The following is a 20,442-nucleotide window of genomic DNA, read 5'->3' on the forward strand; positions in this document are numbered from 1 at the left end:
CGTACAGGCTGGCAGGCAACAGGTGGGCACAAAGGCTTCCTTCTGGATTGTGTGTGTGTGTCAATATATAACAGTAAATACATGTTAAGTAATGTGCTAGAATAAGCCTGTTTATATATTTTTAAAAATACGTATTTGTACATTTCTTTATATATTAATGTGGTATTAATATTAAAAGAGGATACATCTGCAGATAAAATGTACCTTATTTTTCTTTTGATGGTTGACATGAGCTTTCTCTTTAGTGGCTTTTTGACTATTTTACGTGTGTATTAAGGGTTACACCTCTGACTAGATTTACATGGGGTCACTGGTGCATGAGAAAAAGGATAGTATGCCAGTGTAAAGTAATTTGCACTGCATATAAAAAATGTAGAAGTTTCAGAATTTCGGTGTCTTTATGTATGCCCATACTGACCAAAACTTGTACCTAGTGTCTTATATGAATATGATAAATAAACACTGTTTGTTGATTACTTTAAATGTAGTTAACACACCAGCACTGGAGCCTGTGGAGCTTAGAGCAGAACTACACAACCTGAGTGACTGTACATGAGGACAGCAAGCAGCTGCCGCCGTCACTTACAAAGTTAAAAGACACACACACACACACACACACACACACACACACACACACACACACACACACACACACACACACACACACACACACACACACACACACACAGATACATACGCAGAGTGATTAAGCTGGTTCTTGCTGAGCACAGAGCTCATGGCTGTCCCTGGCTAAGACACACGCAGATGCACATAGGAGAGAAACACAACAAGAACATCTCCATATGTACTGGGGGAATCTCACCATAGTCTCATTATGTATCTGCTAGAAAATGTTCTGACCAATAATTCTAGAGCAAGGATGACGACTGTGGAACACATTTTGGTCTTTCTGCTGATTTTGATCCCTTCATGTTACAACATGCAGACAGGTAAGTGAGACTCCTACACCAGAGGTCCTTCAAGCATGTCTTTTTAAAGTTTTCTAAAGTGTCTTATTACACTGATGTGGTGAATAATTAAAAGAACATGAAGTTTGAATTAATTATGCATGAAAGCTGCAGTGTGCTTGCCAAGTTACAACAGCAATGCTAATAAATGTCACAAAATGTAAACAGAAGAACAAAATGAAAATAAAGGTCAATGATAAATCTTTTAAGATTGTACCTTTAGATGGGTGAACATGTGTAAGTGAATATAATGTGCAGAAGACAAAGAGAAAGCAGTCTGAGTTTTTCCTGGCACATATAATCACCTGTTTCCCACTGCACATCCTGCAGGGAAAAGGAGAAGGTGTTTCTAGGTCAACATAGTGTAAATGTGATTAAATCTACATCCTTCCTACACTTTGGGATATCCTCTCTGAAGCATATGGTAGAGGTGGTGGGGAACCAGCTATTCCTGCTTCTTCTTCACCACATGTCAGCCTGTTTGGGACACCTCCTGCTGAGCCACACTGGGAGGAAACGCAAACCTGAGCTTGTTGTTGAACCAATAAGGTCAGCTTCAGGGTCATGAGATACGAGATGGAGATGAAGTCATAGATAATACACTACTAGGCATTGGAAATTATTTAATGACTACACACATAAAGCTATACATGCTACAAATTGTCTCATAGAAACAGGTGGTGCAGCTGCGGTTTCACTCTGTCTGGGAGGCTATTGTAACAGTCAAGCTACATGGTGGACTGACATGGTGTAGGGTTAGACTTGACTGTAGGTTTTTCCTGTGGAAGTCATTGATCAGAAGGTTGAATTGATGTGCATAGCTTCTTCCATGTCATTGCAGATCAACTACTGTCAAATAAGAAAAGAAAATATCTCTTGAAGATTTGATGTAAACAATATCTACCACACATTAATATCTTCAGCTGTTCCACTGGATTTAACTAAGTCTTGAGTCACCCCTCATTTTTTTCTTTTGCTTCCAAGGACCCAGACTTTCTTGTACGTTTTAAAGTGGTCTAGAACAAGTTTTCCAAGCTTTCTGAAGGTCTTTCAAATGTTCTCTTTGGACACTGGCTTCTTTTTCTTTTTCACTTATTATCAGTCCAATCCTTGTACTTGACTATTTACAGAGGTATGTTTTTTGCTTTGTTTGTTTGCTTGTTAAGCTACGTAACACTGACCTATGAATCACACAAGCATAAAAATGCATCTAATGCATCTTCAATGGATGACGGACAGTCTTGTGGATGCATATAACAGGAAATTTTGAAACCAATTTTAAATTGTGTCTTTATGCACTTTGTTACAAGCAGCCTCTCACAAAAACATATAACTCCTATTTTGTTTAGTTGAAGCTTTGAAAAATCTAATAGATAACACATTTTAATGGGTCTGAAATAGCATTTTTCCATTTCTCTGTGAATTTCACATTCCAGTGGCAGAGTGCCAGGTGCTTGCTCAGATGTTTTTGACAGTTTTTACAGAATCAAACTCAAAGTAATATCAGTACTTCCACGCTTTAAACGCTGCATGGTTGTACAGTGGGCTGCAAAAGTTTGGGCAACCTTGTTAATAGTCATTATTTTCCTGTATAAATCGTTGGTTGTTACAATAAAAAATGTCAGTTAAATATATCATATAGGAGACACACACAGTGATATTTGAGAAGTGAAATGAAATTTATTGGATTTACAGAAAATGTGCAATAATTGTTTAAACAAAAACAGGCACGTGCATAAATTTGGGCACCACAAAAAAGAAATTAAATCAATATTTAGTAGATCCACCTTTTGCAGAAATTACAGCCTCTAAACGCTTCCTGTAGGTTCCGATGAGAGTCTGTATTATGGATGAAGGTATTTTGGACCATTCCTCTTTACAAAACATCTCTAGTTCATTCAGGTTTGATGGCTTCCGAGCATGGACAGCTCTCTTTAACTCACACCACAGATTTTCAATCATATTCAGGTCTGGGGACTGAGATGGCCGTTCCAGAACGTTGTACTTGTTCCTCTGCATGAATGTCTTAGTGGATTTTGAGCAGTGTTTCGGGTCGTTGTCTTGTTGAAAGATCCAGCCCCGGCGCAGCTTCAGCTTTGTCACTGATTCCTGGACATTGGTCTCCAGAATCTGCTGATACTGAGTGGAATCCATGTGTCCCTCAACTTTGACAAGATTCCCAGTCCCTGCACTGGCCACACAGCCCCAGAGCATGATGGATCCACCACCATATTTTACTGTAGGTAGCAGGTGTTTTTCTTGGAATGCTGTGTTCTTTTTCCTCCATGCATAACGCCCGTTGTTATGCCCAAATAACTCAATTTTAGTTTCATCAGTCCACAGCACCTTATTCCAGAATGAAGCTGGCTTGTCCAAATGTGCTTTAGCATACCTCAAGTGGCTCTGTTTGTGCTGTGGGCAGAGAAAAGGCTTCCTCTGCATCACTCTCGCATACAGCCGAATGGTTGAACGATGCACAGTGACTCCATCTGCTGCAAGATGATGTTGTAGGTCTTTGGTGCTGGTCTGTGGGTTGACTCTGACTGTTCCCACCATTTGTTGCTTCTGTCTATCCGAGATTTTTCTTGGTCTGCCACTTCGAGCCTTAACTTGAACTGAGCCTGTGGTCTTCCATTTTCTCAATATGTTCCTAACTGTGGAAACAGACAGCTTAAATCTCTGAGACAGCTTTCTGTATCCTTCCCCTAAACCATGATGGTGAACAATCTTTGTCTTCAGGTCATTTGAGAGTTGTTTTAAGACCCCCATGTTGCTACTCTTCAGAGAAAATTAAAAGAGGAGGGAAACTTACAATTGACCCCCTTAAATACTCTTTCTCATTATTGGATTCACCTGTGTATGTAGGTCAGGGGTCACTGAGCTTACCAAGCCAATTTGAGTTCCAATAATTAGTTCTAAAGGTTTTGGAATCAATAAAATGACATCAGTGCCCAAATTTATGCACCTGCCTGATTTTGTTTAAACAATTATTGCACACTTTCTGTAAATCCAATAAACTTCATTTCACTTCTCAAATATCACTGGTTGTGACTCCTGTATGATATATTTAACTGACATTTTTTATTGTAACAACCAGGAGATATATATAATACAGGAAAATAATGACTATTAACAAGGTTGCCCAAACTTTTGCATCCCACTGTACTCTCTCCTGCACTCCATATTATCCATTGTTGATAAGATAAGATAAGATAAGATAACCTTTATTAGTCCCACACGTGGGAAATTGTTTTGTCACAGCAGGAAGTGGACAGTGCAAAAGTTATGAAGCAAAAATTAGAATAAAATAAAATAAGAATAAATACAGTACACAACTGTACAGAATAGAATAAAATAAAATACTATATACAGTAGAATAAAATAGAATAAAATATACAATAAGATAAAAATAGAATACAAATGCTATATACAACTGAGTAAAAATACAACGATGCCAGAAAAGATTATTGCACATTAGTCTTATTGCACATGTGTGGATGTGTGTGTTTGAACAGTTAAAGTCTTTGTTGTGGAGTCTGACAGCAGTGGGGAGGAAAGACCTGTGAAATCTCTCCGTCCCACACCGTGGGTGCCGCAGTCTCCCACTGAAGGAGCTGCTCAGTGCTGTCACAGTCTCCTGCATGGGGTGGGAGATGTTGTCCATCAGGGATGACAGCTTAGCCGCCATTCTCCTGTCACTCACCACCTCCACTGGGTCCAGAGGGCATCCTAGAACAGAGCTGGCCCTTCGGATCAGCCTGTTCAGTCTCTTCCTGTCCCCAGCAGAGATGTTGCCGCCCAAGCAGACCACACCGTAAAAGATGGCTGAGGCCACCACAGAGTCATAGAAGGTCTTCAGGAGTGGGCCCTCCACTCCAAACGACCTGAGTCTCCGCAGCAGGTACAGCCTGCTCTGCCCTTTCCTCCGCTGCGTCTGAATTATGAGTCCAGTCCAGTTTGTTGTTCAGATGAACACCAAGGTACCTGTAGCTGTCCACAGCCTCAATGTCCATACCTTGGATGTTCAGTGGTTGCAGTGGAGGATGTTTGTGCCTGCGGAAGTCTACCACCAGCTCCTTGGTTTTACTGGCATTGATCTGGAGGTAGTTCAGCTGGCACCAGTCCACAAAGTCTTGAGTCAGTCCTCTGTACTCCTTGTTGTCCCCATCAGTGATGAGGCCGACTATTGCAGAGTCATCAGAGAACTTCTGCAGGAAGCACTGGGTGGAGTTGTGGGAGAAGTCTGCAGTGTAGATGGTGAAGAGGAACGGAGCCAGAACCGTTCCCTGTGGGGCCCCCGTACTGCACACGACCCTGTCCGACACACAGCCCTGAGTCCTCACATACATGTACACATGTACACACACATGTACACACATGTACACATGTCTGTTGCTGCCACTGTTGCGGCAACAGGTATCATGGAGTAATGAATCCAAATTTGAAGTTTTTGGTGCAAATCTTTTTTACTTTATAAAGAAGGTCAGGAGAGAGGTACAACTGTACCTGTCTACAGCCCATCTGTAAGACATGTTTTGGGGGTAAATTTCAGCAGTGGTGCTGAGGATCAAATTCATGGAATTTTAAATGCAGAAATGTACAGTCAGATTTGGATCCACCACGTAATACCTGGAATCTGGAAAGTATCTAATTGTCAGTGGCTTTATTTTTTAGCATGACAATGATCCCGAACACACTGGTGGTGCAGTAAAAGCAAAATGTGGATAAAAAAACGCAAAAACCGAATGGAACATTGTCAATCATGGATTGGCCTCCTCAGAGCCCAGAGCTCAACATTTTTGAAGCAGTGTGAGATCATCTTCATAGAGAATAGAACAAAAAGCAGCCAACATCCAGTTTCAAATGTCCTTCAACAACCCTGTAGAACTATTCCTGAGGAGTTCCTAATGACATTACTGGAACACTTGCCTTGAAAACTTGAGAGTTCAAAATGTGTTTAAGAACAAAGGTGATTGTTGGAATTGATATTTTTTATATTGTCATTTGTGCTAAAATATATAGATATATAATCATTGCCTTTATGTGTCCTAATATGGTTATCCTTATGAAGAAAGAGCCAGACAGTCAGAGGATTTATTTTCAGATTTTAACATTTGCATTATCTGTGTCTGTGCTGATAAAATGTGCTTTCTTTCTTTAGAATGCAGCTAAGTGCAGAGATGAGCAATGCAAAGCACCATGTTCTGTTCATGTAAGGTGTAAGACTTCACACCTTTAAATATCCATTTGAGACAGGACCTTTTGCAAGTTCCTGTTTTTATAGTTTAGCAAGACGCTTACTTCAGCTTTTCTGCATACATCATACACACACATTAGGTTCATTGAAAGGTCGTGTGTCTATGTATGGTATGGCTGAAAACACACAGACACACACACAGAATACAGACGCTGATGTTGTTCAGAAATGCCTGCTTAAAACTGTCACGTGGTTAACTGAATTGTGTGTAACCTCTGTTGTCAATAAAAGAGTGAGGCGGACGCAGAGGAGTTGGAGTTACTTGGACAGGCGAGTCGCAGCAATGCTCTCCAATGCTCCCTTTGCAAGTAAAATGTACACTAGTGTCTGTGTGATTGCGTTCAGTAACAGGTTCTGTTTACCAGCAGGACTGACTTAAACCCAACAGTGATCATACTAAATATTAACTTTTGCTTGTTAGAACTGTACGAACTATGTTTTTCTCTTATATACTGTATTTCTGGGATGTTTTTATATATTTCAATAGATCACTTCCTAAATGTAAAGCTAAATATGAAGAAATGAAGGGTGACTCAAGACTTTTTTTTCACAATTGTGTACAATATTTGAGTTTAAACATCTGTGAAAATTAAATGATCATGGGTGCGCTTTTTAAGATGAAGTGTTTCATGACAGAGTTTGGCTTGACCACAGTATAACAAACTGTGATGAATCTGTAAATGAATATTTAGCAACTCTGGACAGACAAGTGCTATAAAAGTGTTATTATCTTAATACTATTGGTTGTTTTATTTTGTGTTTTTTGAGGCACTGATTAATTGATTAATTGACCAAAGCCAGCATGGCTGGCACAGAAATATTTACTTTCATGTCATGCTACGGGTGATCTGTCTTTATTTTCCTGTGTTTGGTTTAATTTGAAATGACTGCGAACAAACTGTGGTGACACATTGCAGCATTGCCTCACAGTAGAAGGTAACTGGTTTGAGTCTCCTGGTCAGCTGGGGCCTTTCTGCGTGGAGTTTATATGTTGTGTCTGTTACTGACAGTCCAAAAGTATACTTGCTAGTTGGTGGTTGTACAGGTAGCCAGTCCAGGCTTTTTTAGCAGCAGAAATCTACACATTAGATTATGGTTTCAGTCTGTATTTGTCAAGTTAACAAAATTAGACTCAATATGTAAACCTCAATATGTAAACCTTCAGACTCAATTTATAATTGTTCACATCAGTAATCAACTGTGCTGTAAGCCAGTCTATTCTCAGAATCAAGATCACTTATGCATTCAAAAGCAGCCCGATTAGTTAAAGAGGTTTTTTAACGTTGCTCAACATGCCTGTGTAACTGAACTAGTATCAACAATAGAAGAATCCTTTGCAGACATCTGAGCACCAGATACACCATGAGAACATGAGAATGCTATTTTTGTGTTTTGTTCTCATTTGTCCAACGTAAAAGTCAAAAGCTTCTATCTGGTCTGCACAACAGCATCGAAGTATGCCTGGTTGTGTGTGTGAGTGTGCGTGTGAGAGAGAGGATAGTATTTACAATTTGTCTCTGAGCATGGAAAAAACCCGGAGGATAAACTCTTATCCAAGGCAAACTCCAAAGGAACCAAAGGTTATGAGTTACAGGCTGTACGAAAAAAGCACATTTCATGGGTAAAAGATTAGGAAAAGATACATTTTACCAGGACATTTCTTGAATTACACACACATTTGTAAAGTGCTGCACACTAGCATAAACAGGCTGGTTGCTACTTCTTCAGCCCATCAAGATCAGCATTGACACAGCAACACTAAAAATAATAAAGGGACTTGCTGTTAGTTTGGATTAAGTAGGTTTGTGTAATGCCTATAGCAAAGGCCAGAAGTGATCACTGTAAGTGGCCTCCTCTAAAGGCCTTGACAGCCTTGAGTCATTTCTGGTGTCCAAAAAACATTCAGAGATTTTGGAAAAACAAAATCCTCTGACGGGGTCAGATCCGCAGAGGTTCTCGTTTGATTTAAGTGATGAGTCATTTGGCTTCAGTCTTCAGATGTTACCCATCTGTTCAGACATAATATTGGCAATGGAAAGACATTGCAGACAGAAACAAACAGTCTGCAAAACTTCTCCAAATCTGCTGCAACTTTAATACAACATAATAGTTGAAAAAAAGAAAGAAATTAAAGTTCTTAGAGGAAGTGTTTCCTGATATTCAACCTAGTCCTTAATCCACAATAAGGGTAACAGCAGTTCAACATGTGGTTAATTGCCTTTAATGAGATGGAAAGTTATTTCACCACAGAATTAATTAGGATTTGTTCTCTTGGGACAATGAATGTCCACACAAATTGACAAGACAATACATAGAATAGTTCATTGATACTGAGTTCATAGACCTCCATCTTACTTTGACTTTAGCTACAAATATATCATTTTTTTAAAGACCAAGACGTTGTCAGTACATGAGTATGATTTATTTATTTTGTTTTCATCAGTCAGTAGTAAGTCACAGCAGCAGTGACCTTGAATTCAGGGTGGGAATGTGGCTGTGCTTGTTTTGTCTCTGGTGAAACCAAGATTTCACAATACCATAACTGGGAGAAGCAATGTCCTGTAAGCCCTAATCCTATCATTGCTTCTTCTTTCTTCTTCTTCTCTTTCCATGCTCTCACCCTTCCTCTGCTCTCTTCATTCTTCCCTCCGCTGGTTTATATTTTGCCTCTTTCTCTTCTTAGTTCATGCAAAGTTTAAAGCAACCCTAACTCTCTGATCCGAACCCTCTGTTTCCATCTCCTTACTTCTCTTTGTCTTTTAAAAGTGTGCTTTTTGTATCTTTCTTTTAAACCCACTACCAATTATCTAGTTCTCAATATAATAACTTAGAGCAACAGAACAATGTTGAAAATACAAGCTCAAAATTCCTGCAACTCCCTGTCCGTTATTAAGACTGAGTAGCCAAATAAATATGGATCACATCTTTAGTCTGGATGGATTTACATCACAAGAGATGTGTAATATTTTGCATAGTCTTTGTACACAGAATTGGTGACTTATTCACCTCAGTTTTAACAAAGACCATGTGCTGAAATCAGATAGTGGAGAACATTGGGTGCTGTGGGGATAAAGGCTTTCCTTGAATGTTAAATTTCTCTGTTGTCTTTGCTTTAACCTCACCAGACTAACAGCAACCCTCTAAACACTAGATAAAGTTCAGCTTCTATACTGGTCTCTCCTTTTGTGCTATCCTCCCTTCCTAGTCCTAATCCTCCAAAACTAACCAAATCCTAAATGTTCCAGATGTAATTCTGACAATAAACACGCTTCTTTTTCTTTCATTATCTCAAGGTCAAATTCTTCTGCTTACTCAGGTCAAAACTGTGACAAAGCACAAATCTTCTGACCCTGTCTCATTAGTCAGCAGTGTTAGCTGGATCCTCACTGACTAAAACGGATGACTCAGTCCAACAGAGGAATGCCAAGAATGTCAAATAATTTAGCTAAAAAGATGCAGCTGTTGAGACCTCCTTATCACTTATTATAATGTGATTGAATCATTATATTGCATGCTGAAATAAATGTATAAAAAGAAAAGAAAAATGTAGACTGTGAAATGTCCAATATCTTTTTTTTGTCTAACAATAGGGCTCCTTATAAAATATGAAAGCTTTTGTAATAGCATTTTAGATTTATAGACACAGTTTACTTATACAGTATCTAATGACCAACTAATAACTGCCAATATAATTATAAAATTGCAGTCACCTATAAATTAAAAAGTAATTAATTCAAGTTTTGTAGCTTCTGCACCCAAAATCACAGCAAATACAATGTACTTTCCTTACAGTTCTTCATTCAGGACTTAATAACATATAACCAATAAATATTCAACAGTGTATTATGTAGCATAAAACATAATTCAGCATATTATGTTTATGTATAAGCTCAAACACAAACTGCTGCAACTACAACAATAAATAAATTATATATATATATATATGAAGAAAAATGATTTTTTTCCTTTGGATCTTTTTTTCGTAGCACCTCGTATCATCACATTATTAGAGACAGTGGATGTTCTACTGGATCACAATGCCACCTTCATCTGTGAGGTGGAGTCACGCCCCCCTGCTGAGATCACCTGGACCAAAAATAATCACCAAATTATGTAAGTTTACAGCTTTATTTAAGTTCACTAGTTTAATTAGGAAATTTGCTATGATAGTTATATAAAAAAAAAAAAAACACCCAGCACGCCCCTGCGGGTGGTTTATCCTTCAAGCTCGGGTTCTCTACCAGAGGCCTGGGAGCTTGAGGGTCCTGCACAGTATCTTAGCTGTTCCCAGGACTGCGCTCTTCTGGACAGAGATCTCCGATGTTGTTCCCGGGATCTGCTGGAGCCACTCGCCTAGCTTGGGAGTCACCGCACCTAGTGCTCCGATTACCACGGGGACCACCGTTACCTTCACCCTCCACATCCTCTCGAGCTCTTCTCTGAGCCCTTGGTATTTCTCCAGCTTCTCGTGTTCCTTCTTCCTGATATTGCTGTCATTCGGAACCGCTACATCGATCACTACGGCCGTCTTCTCCTGTTTGTCTACCACCACTATGTCCGGTTGGTTAGCCACCACCATTTTGTCCGTCTGTATCTGGAAGTCCCACAGGATCTTAGCTCGGTCATTCTCCATCACCCTTGGGGGCATCTCCCATTTTGACCTTGGGACTTCCAGGTTATACTCGGCACAGATGTTCCTGTACACTATGCCGGCCACTTGGTTATGGCGTTCCATGTATGCCTTGCCTGCTAGCATCTTGCACCCTGCTGTTATGTGCTGGATTGTCTCTGGGGCATCTTTACACAGCCTGCACCTGGGGTCTTGCCTGGTGTGATAGACCCCAGCCTCTGTGGATCTTGTACTCAGAGCTTGTTCTTGTGCTGCCATGATTAGTGCCTCTGTGCTGTCTTTCAGTCCAGCTTTGTCCAGCCACTGGTAGGATTTCTGGATATCAGCCACCTCCTCTATCTGCCGGTGGTACATACCGTGCAGGGGCCTGTCCTTCCATGATGGTTCCTCGCCTTCCTCCTCTTTCTTGGGTTTCTGCTGCCTGAGGTATTCACTGAGCACGCTGTCAGTTGGGGCCATCTTCGTGATGTATTCATGGATGTTTCTTGTCTCATCCTGGACTGTGGTGCTGACACTCACCAGTCCCCGGCCCCCTTCCTTCCGCTTAGCGTACAGCCTCAGGGTGCTGGACTTGGGGTGAAACCCTCCATGCATGGTAAGGAGCTTTCTTGTCTTTATGTCAGTGGCTTCTATCTCCTCCTTTGGCCAGCCTATTACCCCAGCAGGGTACCTGATCACGGGCAGGGCGTAGGTGTTGATGGCCCGGATCTTGTTCTTACCGTTCAGCTGACTCCTCAGGACTTGCCTGACCCTCTGCAGGTACTTGGTGGTTGCAGCCTTTCTAGCGGCCTCTTCATGGTTCCCATTCGCTTGCGGGATGCCCAGGTACTTGTAACTGTCCTCTATGTCTGCAATGTTGCCTTCTGGTAGTTCAATTCCCTCAGTTCTGACTACCTTCCCTCTCTTTGTTACCATCCGACTACACTTCTCCAGTCCGAACGACATTCCAATGTCATTGCTGTATAGCCTGGTAGTGTGTATCAGTGAATCGATGTCTCGTTCACTCTTGGCATACAGCTTGATGTCATCCATGTACAGGAGGTGGCTGACAACCGCTCCGTTTCGTAGTCGGTATCCGTAGCCAGTCTTGTTAATGATCTCACTGAGGGGGTTCAGGCCTATGCAGAACAGCAGTGGGGACAGAGCATCTCCTTGGTAGATCCCGCACTTGATGGTGACTTGTGCTATGGGCTTGGAGTTGGCCTCTAGTGTTGTACGTATATATATATATATATATATGTGTGTGTGTGTGTGTGTATATATTTAATCTTACATCTTATTTTGCACTAATGAACTGCAATGCATATTATTCATGACACTGTGCTTGCACTGATTAATCTTAAATATATGTTTCTATCTATATTTATATATCCATCCTTTTTTCCCCTGTTTTTTATTTATTTAATTTTGAACCAATTTAGAGTTGGGTTGGGGCTGGAGTCTAACCCAGGAGTATTAAATATAGAACATATATCCATTGATCACTTCTTTGCTTTGCACTGTCCTTTTTGTCCCATTAGGTACTATGACACACGGTACCTTACCAAGGAAAAGGGTCAGATGTTAATCATCCCACATGTAAGAGAGTCAGACAATGGGGAGTACTGTTGCCTTGCCAGTAATGGCATTGGAGAACCTGCCAAGAGCTGTGGAGCGCTTCAGCTAAAGATGAGTATGTTTACTTTTTTCCGAGGATGTATGACTGGAGTTTGAGCAAATCTGATCATTAGTTCACATTTTTGAAAAAATAACCTAATACCAAGACATCATTAAAAGAAATACATTTCACACCACTGTTCTATGTCTTGTTGGTCTCGTCATCAGAGCCACAGATCAAAAGGCATCCAACCAATCTAACACTACTGGTAGAATCCAAAGCAGTGTTGCCCTGTGTTACCCTTGGCAACCCTAAACCAGATGTCACGTGGCTCAAAGATGACGAGCTTATCAAGGTACAGTTGCTGCAAGTTTTCTAAGTAAAATACATGCAGTTCACTGACTTATGGAGTTAATAATAACACTCTGAGAGTACCGTATACTCATGAGTAATTTATTTTTTCACTATTTGACCAGAACTGCAAATATCTGGATAGTTTTAAGGTTTTCAAAACTGCAAGACATTACTTAAAAAGGAAAGTTATCCACTATGTGTTTTTCAGTTTGCTTTCTTGTGTCTCATAGCCTGTGTTGACAAATAGTTGCAATAATGCTAATATATCAGTTCTATTTTTAAAACAAACGATAACTCTTCCAGGTCAATGACCGTGTTACTATTCTCGACTATGGGGCATTGAAAATTCATAACATACAGAAAGAGGATGCAGGACAGTACCGCTGTGTGGCCAGGAATAGCTTTGGTTTGGCCTTTTCAAAGCCTGTCATCATAGAAGTACAAGGTATGTATTTTAATGTAAGCTGTAGCTTGCAGTGGAACCATGTGTGTTTTTTGTCTACGCTATTGTTGTTTGTGTGTGCCCTCAGCTCCAGCACGAATCTTGCGGGTTCCAAAGGACAAAAGGGTGGCATATGGCAGCCAGATTTCCCTAGAATGTAATGCCACTGGAAATCCAGTCCCAACCATTACCTGGCTGGAAAACGGGAATACTGTGAGTACTCAATGTGTGTGTGTGTTTGTGGGTACCTGTACAGATGCTGATGCTGATATTTTTATAATATATACTGATTTTTTAACAAAAAAAATCTAATTTAATCAAAATATCCAACCAGCTATACATATCCATTCCTTGGCCTCCGTCTGATCTTACCAGGAATATGCTTGTCTCCCCCACAGTGGTTGCAATAGTGGTTGAATTTGGCTCAAATGTCAGTCACACACTGCCAACATAAGAGAAATTCTAGCACGTAGCTAAAATAGTGACACATTGTCAGCTGCATAGCCATACATAATGGGAAAGCGGCAACAATAATAGATTAAATGTCCAAGCTGTCATGTAAGAGAGAGTGATGTTATGATTACAATTTGTATTCATTATAACTCCATATCAAAAGCAAATTAATAGTTAAGTACTGTCAGCTGTAGGCATAGATACAGAACTACACAAATAGTCCAACACATTATCATTACCCACTTTTTTGACTATAGCTAAAGAGATGACAATTCACTGGGTGAATACAAATGCTTACAAGGCACTCTTGGAAACAAATCTGTTCCTTGGTTTCAGTTCTCCAGTAAGAATTATAGTATCCAAGTGGGCCTGCCTTTTTAGTCTATGGGAACAACATGGGCTCTTCTCTAGTTTTAGCCAAGTGATTTTTTTTCTCTTTTTAGACAAGCTTGCCTGTGTGTAGCTCTGCAAAATAGGAGTGGTTTTATTGATATATGTCCATCTGCTGATGGCTGAGTAAATGACACAAAAGTAAAAGGAGTACTGTTTAAAGTTTGCAGCTGGGCCTTACTATTGCTACACTAGCAAAAAAACCCCAACCTTACACTGGAAAGCATAAAAAAAGATGGTACTGCTATATTAAGCAGCTACTTCTGCTACTCCTGTACATAAAACAACTAATGATTTAGTAAGAAACTGAACGCAAGCTATACTTTAAAGATCAACACTAAATGTGGGTAACTAAGGGGACCCGCAGGTCTGAATATTTGTCTTGGCTGTCATAAGCAATATCCTATGGTTATAAAAGCAACTGTCTATTTACAGTTTGAGTGAACATAAGGATTCCTCCTTGGTTTTTGTTGTTGTTTTGTTTTTTTGCTTTATCAGAAATGAAATCGGTTAGAGCCTGCGCAAAGTAAAAAATAAACATTTAACTTACAATTTTAGAACATATACTATAGTAGCTTCCACCTTTTCTTTGAGCTTTGCCCGAGATCTACACATACAGGGAAAAATGTATTTGTGCAATCCTTGCACATGTGGCAACAAAATAATTAGTCATGAAGCAGAGTGAGCATTAGCAAATATAGAAACCAAGACCTTACCTGAGATTGTATGCATATATATGTAAAATTACACATTTAACCTTTGCAGTCTTCATCTGTCTCTTTCATTCACTCACACACACACACACACACACACACACACACACACACACACACACACACACACACAGACATTAATGGCTTTGAGATCACAGCAAAGGAATTATCATCATGGTGACAGAGGATTGAAGAGATGATCTTGCATTTAGCTTATAATACACTCTGTTATTAGTGTTAATTTGTTTTTGTTTTTAAGTGTGAGAGGGGTATTGAAAGATGTGGTTGTTTTTTAATGTTTTTAAGGGGTTGGAACCTTAAAAATGCATGAAATTCATATTGGAACAATGCAAACTTGAACGTGTATGTGACCACCTTTAAGACAGGGCTTTTCTTTCATCAAGCAGCAGACATTTTTTTATGCATGCTGTTGCGGTCGACATACACCACATAATGTCTGGGTATTTAATAGTCTTGGGTGCTAGCTACAAAGTGATTACATGCTCTTAATGCCTGTAAATACTATGTGTGGGCATGTGCTGATTAAAATGACTGTGAGAGTTGTTTTTCTGGCAGCTTGGTATGGTCATTAATTTCAGTGGATGGATGGATGGAGCTTGTCCTAAAAGCAGGCGGTGTCAGACGCAGCTTCAAATATAGACATAGCCGCTTAATAGCACCTCTCACACACACGCACATGCACACACTTTAGAGCTCCTCACATATCATTTATAAATATATAAGTACATACATGAATCGTCTAAAAACAACAGATACATTTTATCTGGCTAGATTTACAATGTGTGAATAATTGGGAATTTCAAATCTGCTAAAATAATACAAGTGGTTATATCAGTGCCAGACACGTACTGAATGCATTTCATTTTATGAGCTTAACACAAAGGCTATAATGATCAGCATATGATGAGTTTACACACAATAATTTTTTTAACTAACCAGTTTTACTCAGACCACTATCAAATATCAAGTGACCAAAGTGTCAATAAGAAAAAATCTTGTAGTAATCTGTTATTACTCTTATTATTATTAGTTTTATATAAAGTCTAGATCTAATTTGAGATATATAAGAATCATAATTTGAATTTGAATTTTCAAAAAAGTTATAATAGATTCAGTATTTATCAATGTTGTATATAAATATTTAATAAAATATGTAATATTATATATAAATAAATCATCATGCAGCACCCTGTATTATATAAATTATAGTTAAAATTCACCTCCCATGCAGCAGTTATGAACAGGGAAGCTAGGCAGAGAAAGCAAAACCTGATATTTAGGTTTAATTCAGCAGAGGACTTACTTCAGCCTCCAGTGGCCATTCCAGGAAGTGCAGTTATTTTTTCCAGCTCTGTCATTTAAGTTTAGGATGCTCTCACAGAAAGTCTTCATGCATTTCTGCACTGTTATATGCAAATTGCTCATTGCATGTAAATGACTGATTTTTACAACTTTTATCTTTTTGTCTCAATGTCATTTTTCTCCAGATCTCCGGAGCCTCAGTAGAGGAGACATTAGTGGGAGAGGTGATACTCTCTGTTCTAAAGGTGACGGTGACTAAGCCAGCCCTATATACGTGCCTGGCTTCCAACAGACACAATGCTGGAGCCAACACTGTCAAAGCAACTGCAAAAGTCACTGTTGCAGGTGGCAAGTTTTGATTTCCAGCTTATACTGTGGTGTTACATGTTTCAAATTTTGCTATATTAGAAAAAAAATGTCTGCTTTCTTTTTAGCCTCTATCTCGGTGTTTATTGTTACTGTCAGTACTACCTGCTGTTATGCTAGCTGCCAGTTATATTGGTTGTGCTTTGTGTGGTTTCAGCTGTTTGTTGCCTACCCCATTTGGTTACTACTCCTCAAACAAAGCCACTCCTTCACACACACACGCACACACACACACACACACACACACACACACATGCACACACACACGCACACACCTGTTCCCCAGCAAAACACACTGTCCTTCCACCTGGTTGCCCCTCAGTCTCTCCACAGTTAGTGATGACTTGCAGAGAGTAACACCATGGTTGATTTTCTCATCCTGCTAGGACTATTTTTCGTCTATCAACCATTTCTCATCACTCTGTCTTTCATCTTTTTCCCTCTTCTTCTACTTGCTCCTATTCATCCCGTGTGCTCTGGATACTGCCACTTCCCAGTAGAGTGGAGGTAAGAGAAAAGACCTGTGCCAGATTTGTGTGAAGTTGTCTAAGCTTTATTTCTTTTGTTACTTCTTTTTGTATATATTACATTTGAATTGATTATAAAAAATGTTCCAGCTCATTTGACCCATGTTGAATCAGAATAATTTCACAGTACATTGCCTGCCACTATTTTTTTTTTTAAGTAAGCACCATAATTGTCTCTGTGTTGCTGCTTCTATTCGTTTTCCTGAACATGCCCGTATGCCAAGAAGAGAGTGGGTCTCTCAATCACCCATACTGTGTGAGTTGAATTTGAACTGTTCTGAACCTTAACACAGCTGCTGTTGCCACATCTGGACTATGTAACTGTGAAGAGGGAGAGAAAGAGGGAGAGCGAGGAGACAAGATGCACATAGAAGGAAGCAGAAAGAAAGAGACTAAAATAGAAATAAAATAAAGAAAATAAAATGTTGGCCTCAGGGTGCCTGATGAGAAATGAAGTACATTAAGGATAGAGGGCTGTAGGTCACAGAAAGGCAGGTTTAATGGCTGCATTTATCTTGATTTGCCCACTTGTGACCACATCTGGACTAGATGCACAGAGATCTGGTGAGGAAGAAAGAGAAAAAAGAAAGAAAGAAAAGAGTGAATTGATAGATTTACAGGGCACCTTTAAGTTTGATAGTTTGGCTTGAACTCTGCTGAGTCACCAACCTCCCCAAGAGGGAACATCTGGAGTCTGTAAGAGAATGCAGACAGGCAGCAGTGATGCTGGAGTGAAGGTTATCAGAGTACATGCTGTCAGAAAGACAGCAGTGTGGAGCAGACAGAGATGTGGATCATAGCAATGCTTGAGGACTAACAGATGAGAAAGCATTAAGAAAAGAAGGCAAACATAGGGTGAAAGAGGAATACAGGGACTTTGTCGCACAGACATTCAGGTTTATGCAAAGTAGGTATGACTGAGGTCCAGCAAGGAAGTTGAACAGACAGGATGCAATTTCACTTAAACTTTCTCCAGCCTGTTTCATGATCAACATCTGGATGATGTTAAAGAAGATATTTCAAGTGAAAGATGATTTCTTTTTACTTTTTCAGTGGACACTTGCTATAAGCCAAGACAGTAAACACAGACCACTCTCTGTACTTTTAGTATGCAACTCTTACTGGTTTTCTTTCCATTCATTTTGTTAAGTTAAAATATGCAAATAACAAATACCCAAATTACACAAGGAAATATTACTAGAAAACAGTATGGAATATGGTCAAACTCCAGTTTTTGCTGCATGACTGAATTACACAAGGCATTTTCTCTATTAGAAATGACATGCTATCCCAAATACATATTAATGAATTAGTTACAGTTACTTTAGCAAGTTCCTGTTCTTAGTTAGGTTTAGGCTCTTACATCTGTTTGATGATGTGGTATTCGATGATTAGTAAAGGATCATGGTTATGGCCACTCCCCATAACGGTAGATGGTGAAAAATGGTGATTTGGGAGTGATCTCATGTGTTATAAACCTTTTCATCACATACTGCTCAGAGAGAAGGGGCATCTTAGATATGTAGGAGATTTGAAAAAAGCAAAAAACAAAAAAAACCCAGGATAATTTACTCCCCAGGAATTAGTATGGTAGAGATGTGTTAGATAACACACCTACAGTGGAGCTGTATAGAAATAAAAATAAAGCATTAGAACTATTTTGTAGTGATTTTGCCTTTAATTTGCCAAATGTTTGTATGTGTGTCTCCTTTAAACAGACTTTATAAGGGGATCGCAGGCTACTGCAGTGCATATCGTGGAGATGTTTGCCGCACAATATTGCACGACGATTTGCTGGTTTTCTTTAACTCGTCCTTCTCAAACCCTGAGGACACGCAGGAGTACTTTCTTCAGAGCTGGTGGGCAGAGGTAGAAGGGCTCAGTGGGGTGTGCAGTCCTGCATTACGCTCATTGCTCTGCCACGCTTCCTTTCCTGACTGCAACCCATCAGGGCTAGGACCTGCACCAAAACCTGTCTGCAGGTAGTATTGTTCTCCGTGGTCTCCCTTTCTTTGTCTTTTCACAGTGTAGAAATAAAACTGAATGGGTTGATATAAGTTGTGCACAACATATGGTCGGTATAGAAGGCCAGGAGTGCCAAAAGGAAAACATAATTAAATATTTGATTAAATGTGTCAATAATTAATTAAAATTGGAAAAACATGTATACATAAAAAAATCACATTTAATTATGTAAATATGTCATCAATTGATTAAAATATCAACTCATTTTATTTTATGGTTCCTGCACTGCAGTGTATCTTATCTGTAACTGTCACTGAAGCTCAACCATAGACCCTAATATTTGGTGGGTTACCATAGAAAACGAATCAAGACAGACTGATCCCAGATAATGGTGATAATGTTAGTTAGGAAGTAGTTAGCTTGATTTGTTTTTGATCAAAATAGAGACTATTTCTGAAAATGCTCCAATGTTTTCAGAGATGTCAGGTACCCCTAACCTAACAGCTAGCTTACCTCCTTAGCTATCAGCTTACTGGACGGTTGGAGCTCATGATACCTGATAAAAACAGCCTGGTTATGGCAGGTTTTTTTCAACCTCCACTGACCCTAACCTCTGAGTGAAGGGTAATATAATTCACTTCTAATGTCTAACAAAGCTTGACTTGTTTTTGGTTTAGATTGGTGTTTTATTTATTTTAAAGCAAATTGGTTAGGCTAACATTAAAATTAAGCTTCATAACTTTATAGTTTTAGTGATTTTTAATGTCTCACTTTCAGTATATTTTGAACTGATTCATTATCTCATCTTTATTTCAGGATGTTCAGATGAGTCAGAACAACTTATTTTCAATTAAAATAAATATTTTAATATGGGGACGCAAGCATTTTCACCAGGATCAGAAACACCTGGACTAGCATATTGTTGACTGGTGACTGATCTCAAGCGAGCTCCAGAAATGATCACTTTTTCTATATTTAATATTTAATCAACTAAATTCTGAACATGAGCTGTCTGTTTTGAAAGTTTTGAAAAAGCCTGCTAGAGTAAAAATAAATAAATAAATAAACATTAACAAGTGATATGCATATTTTTTTCAGTAAGAGTTATACATACATGCATGCTGTTTTCAAGAAGAGCTGCTTAACAGTCTGTTGATTAAACAGTAATATTTAATTTAATATACCGGTGTACAGTTCTTGATCACTTTTTTCAAAATCAGTCTGGTCTGTTGTGACCTTTCAAAATAATAATGAGAAAATAAATTAACGATGGTTTGCAGAACACAAACCATTTAATCACATCTAAATAATTATTTATGCATTTAATAGCTTGTTTACTTATTTTAAATTCTCACTAATTAATGATGCATAATTAATTACTTATTTAAGTAAGTATTTATTTATTTCAGTTTGGCACTTTTGGCCCTCCATAGATTTGGACCCATTCAGATTTATTA

The 20,442-nt window shown here is 39.1% G+C and overlaps 1 protein-coding gene across 5 annotated transcripts in view; it reads left to right on the forward strand.

The window, feature by feature from the left end:
* The first annotated feature begins 700 nt into the window (after positions 1–700).
* musk (muscle, skeletal, receptor tyrosine kinase) overlaps positions 701–20,442 on the forward strand; it is a 34,452-nt gene continuing 14,710 nt past the window's right edge. For 2 of the 5 annotated variants that reach the window (XM_005474705.4, XM_019361258.2), the window contains exons 1-9: positions 701–950; positions 10,212–10,338; positions 12,376–12,527; positions 12,680–12,807; positions 13,110–13,251; positions 13,337–13,461; positions 16,313–16,472; positions 16,991–17,000; positions 18,739–19,002. In XM_005474705.4, coding sequence (XP_005474762.1) covers positions 836–950; positions 10,212–10,338; positions 12,376–12,527; positions 12,680–12,807; positions 13,110–13,251; positions 13,337–13,461; positions 16,313–16,472; positions 16,991–17,000; positions 18,739–19,002 — 1,223 coding nt within the window. In that variant the 5' untranslated portion in view covers positions 701–835. The remainder of the gene's footprint in view (positions 951–10,211; positions 10,339–12,375; positions 12,528–12,679; positions 12,808–13,109; positions 13,252–13,336; positions 13,462–16,312; positions 16,473–16,990; positions 17,001–18,738; positions 19,003–20,442) is intronic. The other 3 variants (XM_005474706.4, XM_003440254.5, XM_005474707.4) reach the window with 2 other exon arrangements.

This window comes from Oreochromis niloticus, linkage group LG7, assembly GCF_001858045.2.
Source record: "Oreochromis niloticus isolate F11D_XX linkage group LG7, O_niloticus_UMD_NMBU, whole genome shotgun sequence".
NCBI lineage: Eukaryota > Metazoa > Chordata > Actinopteri > Cichliformes > Cichlidae > Oreochromis > Oreochromis niloticus.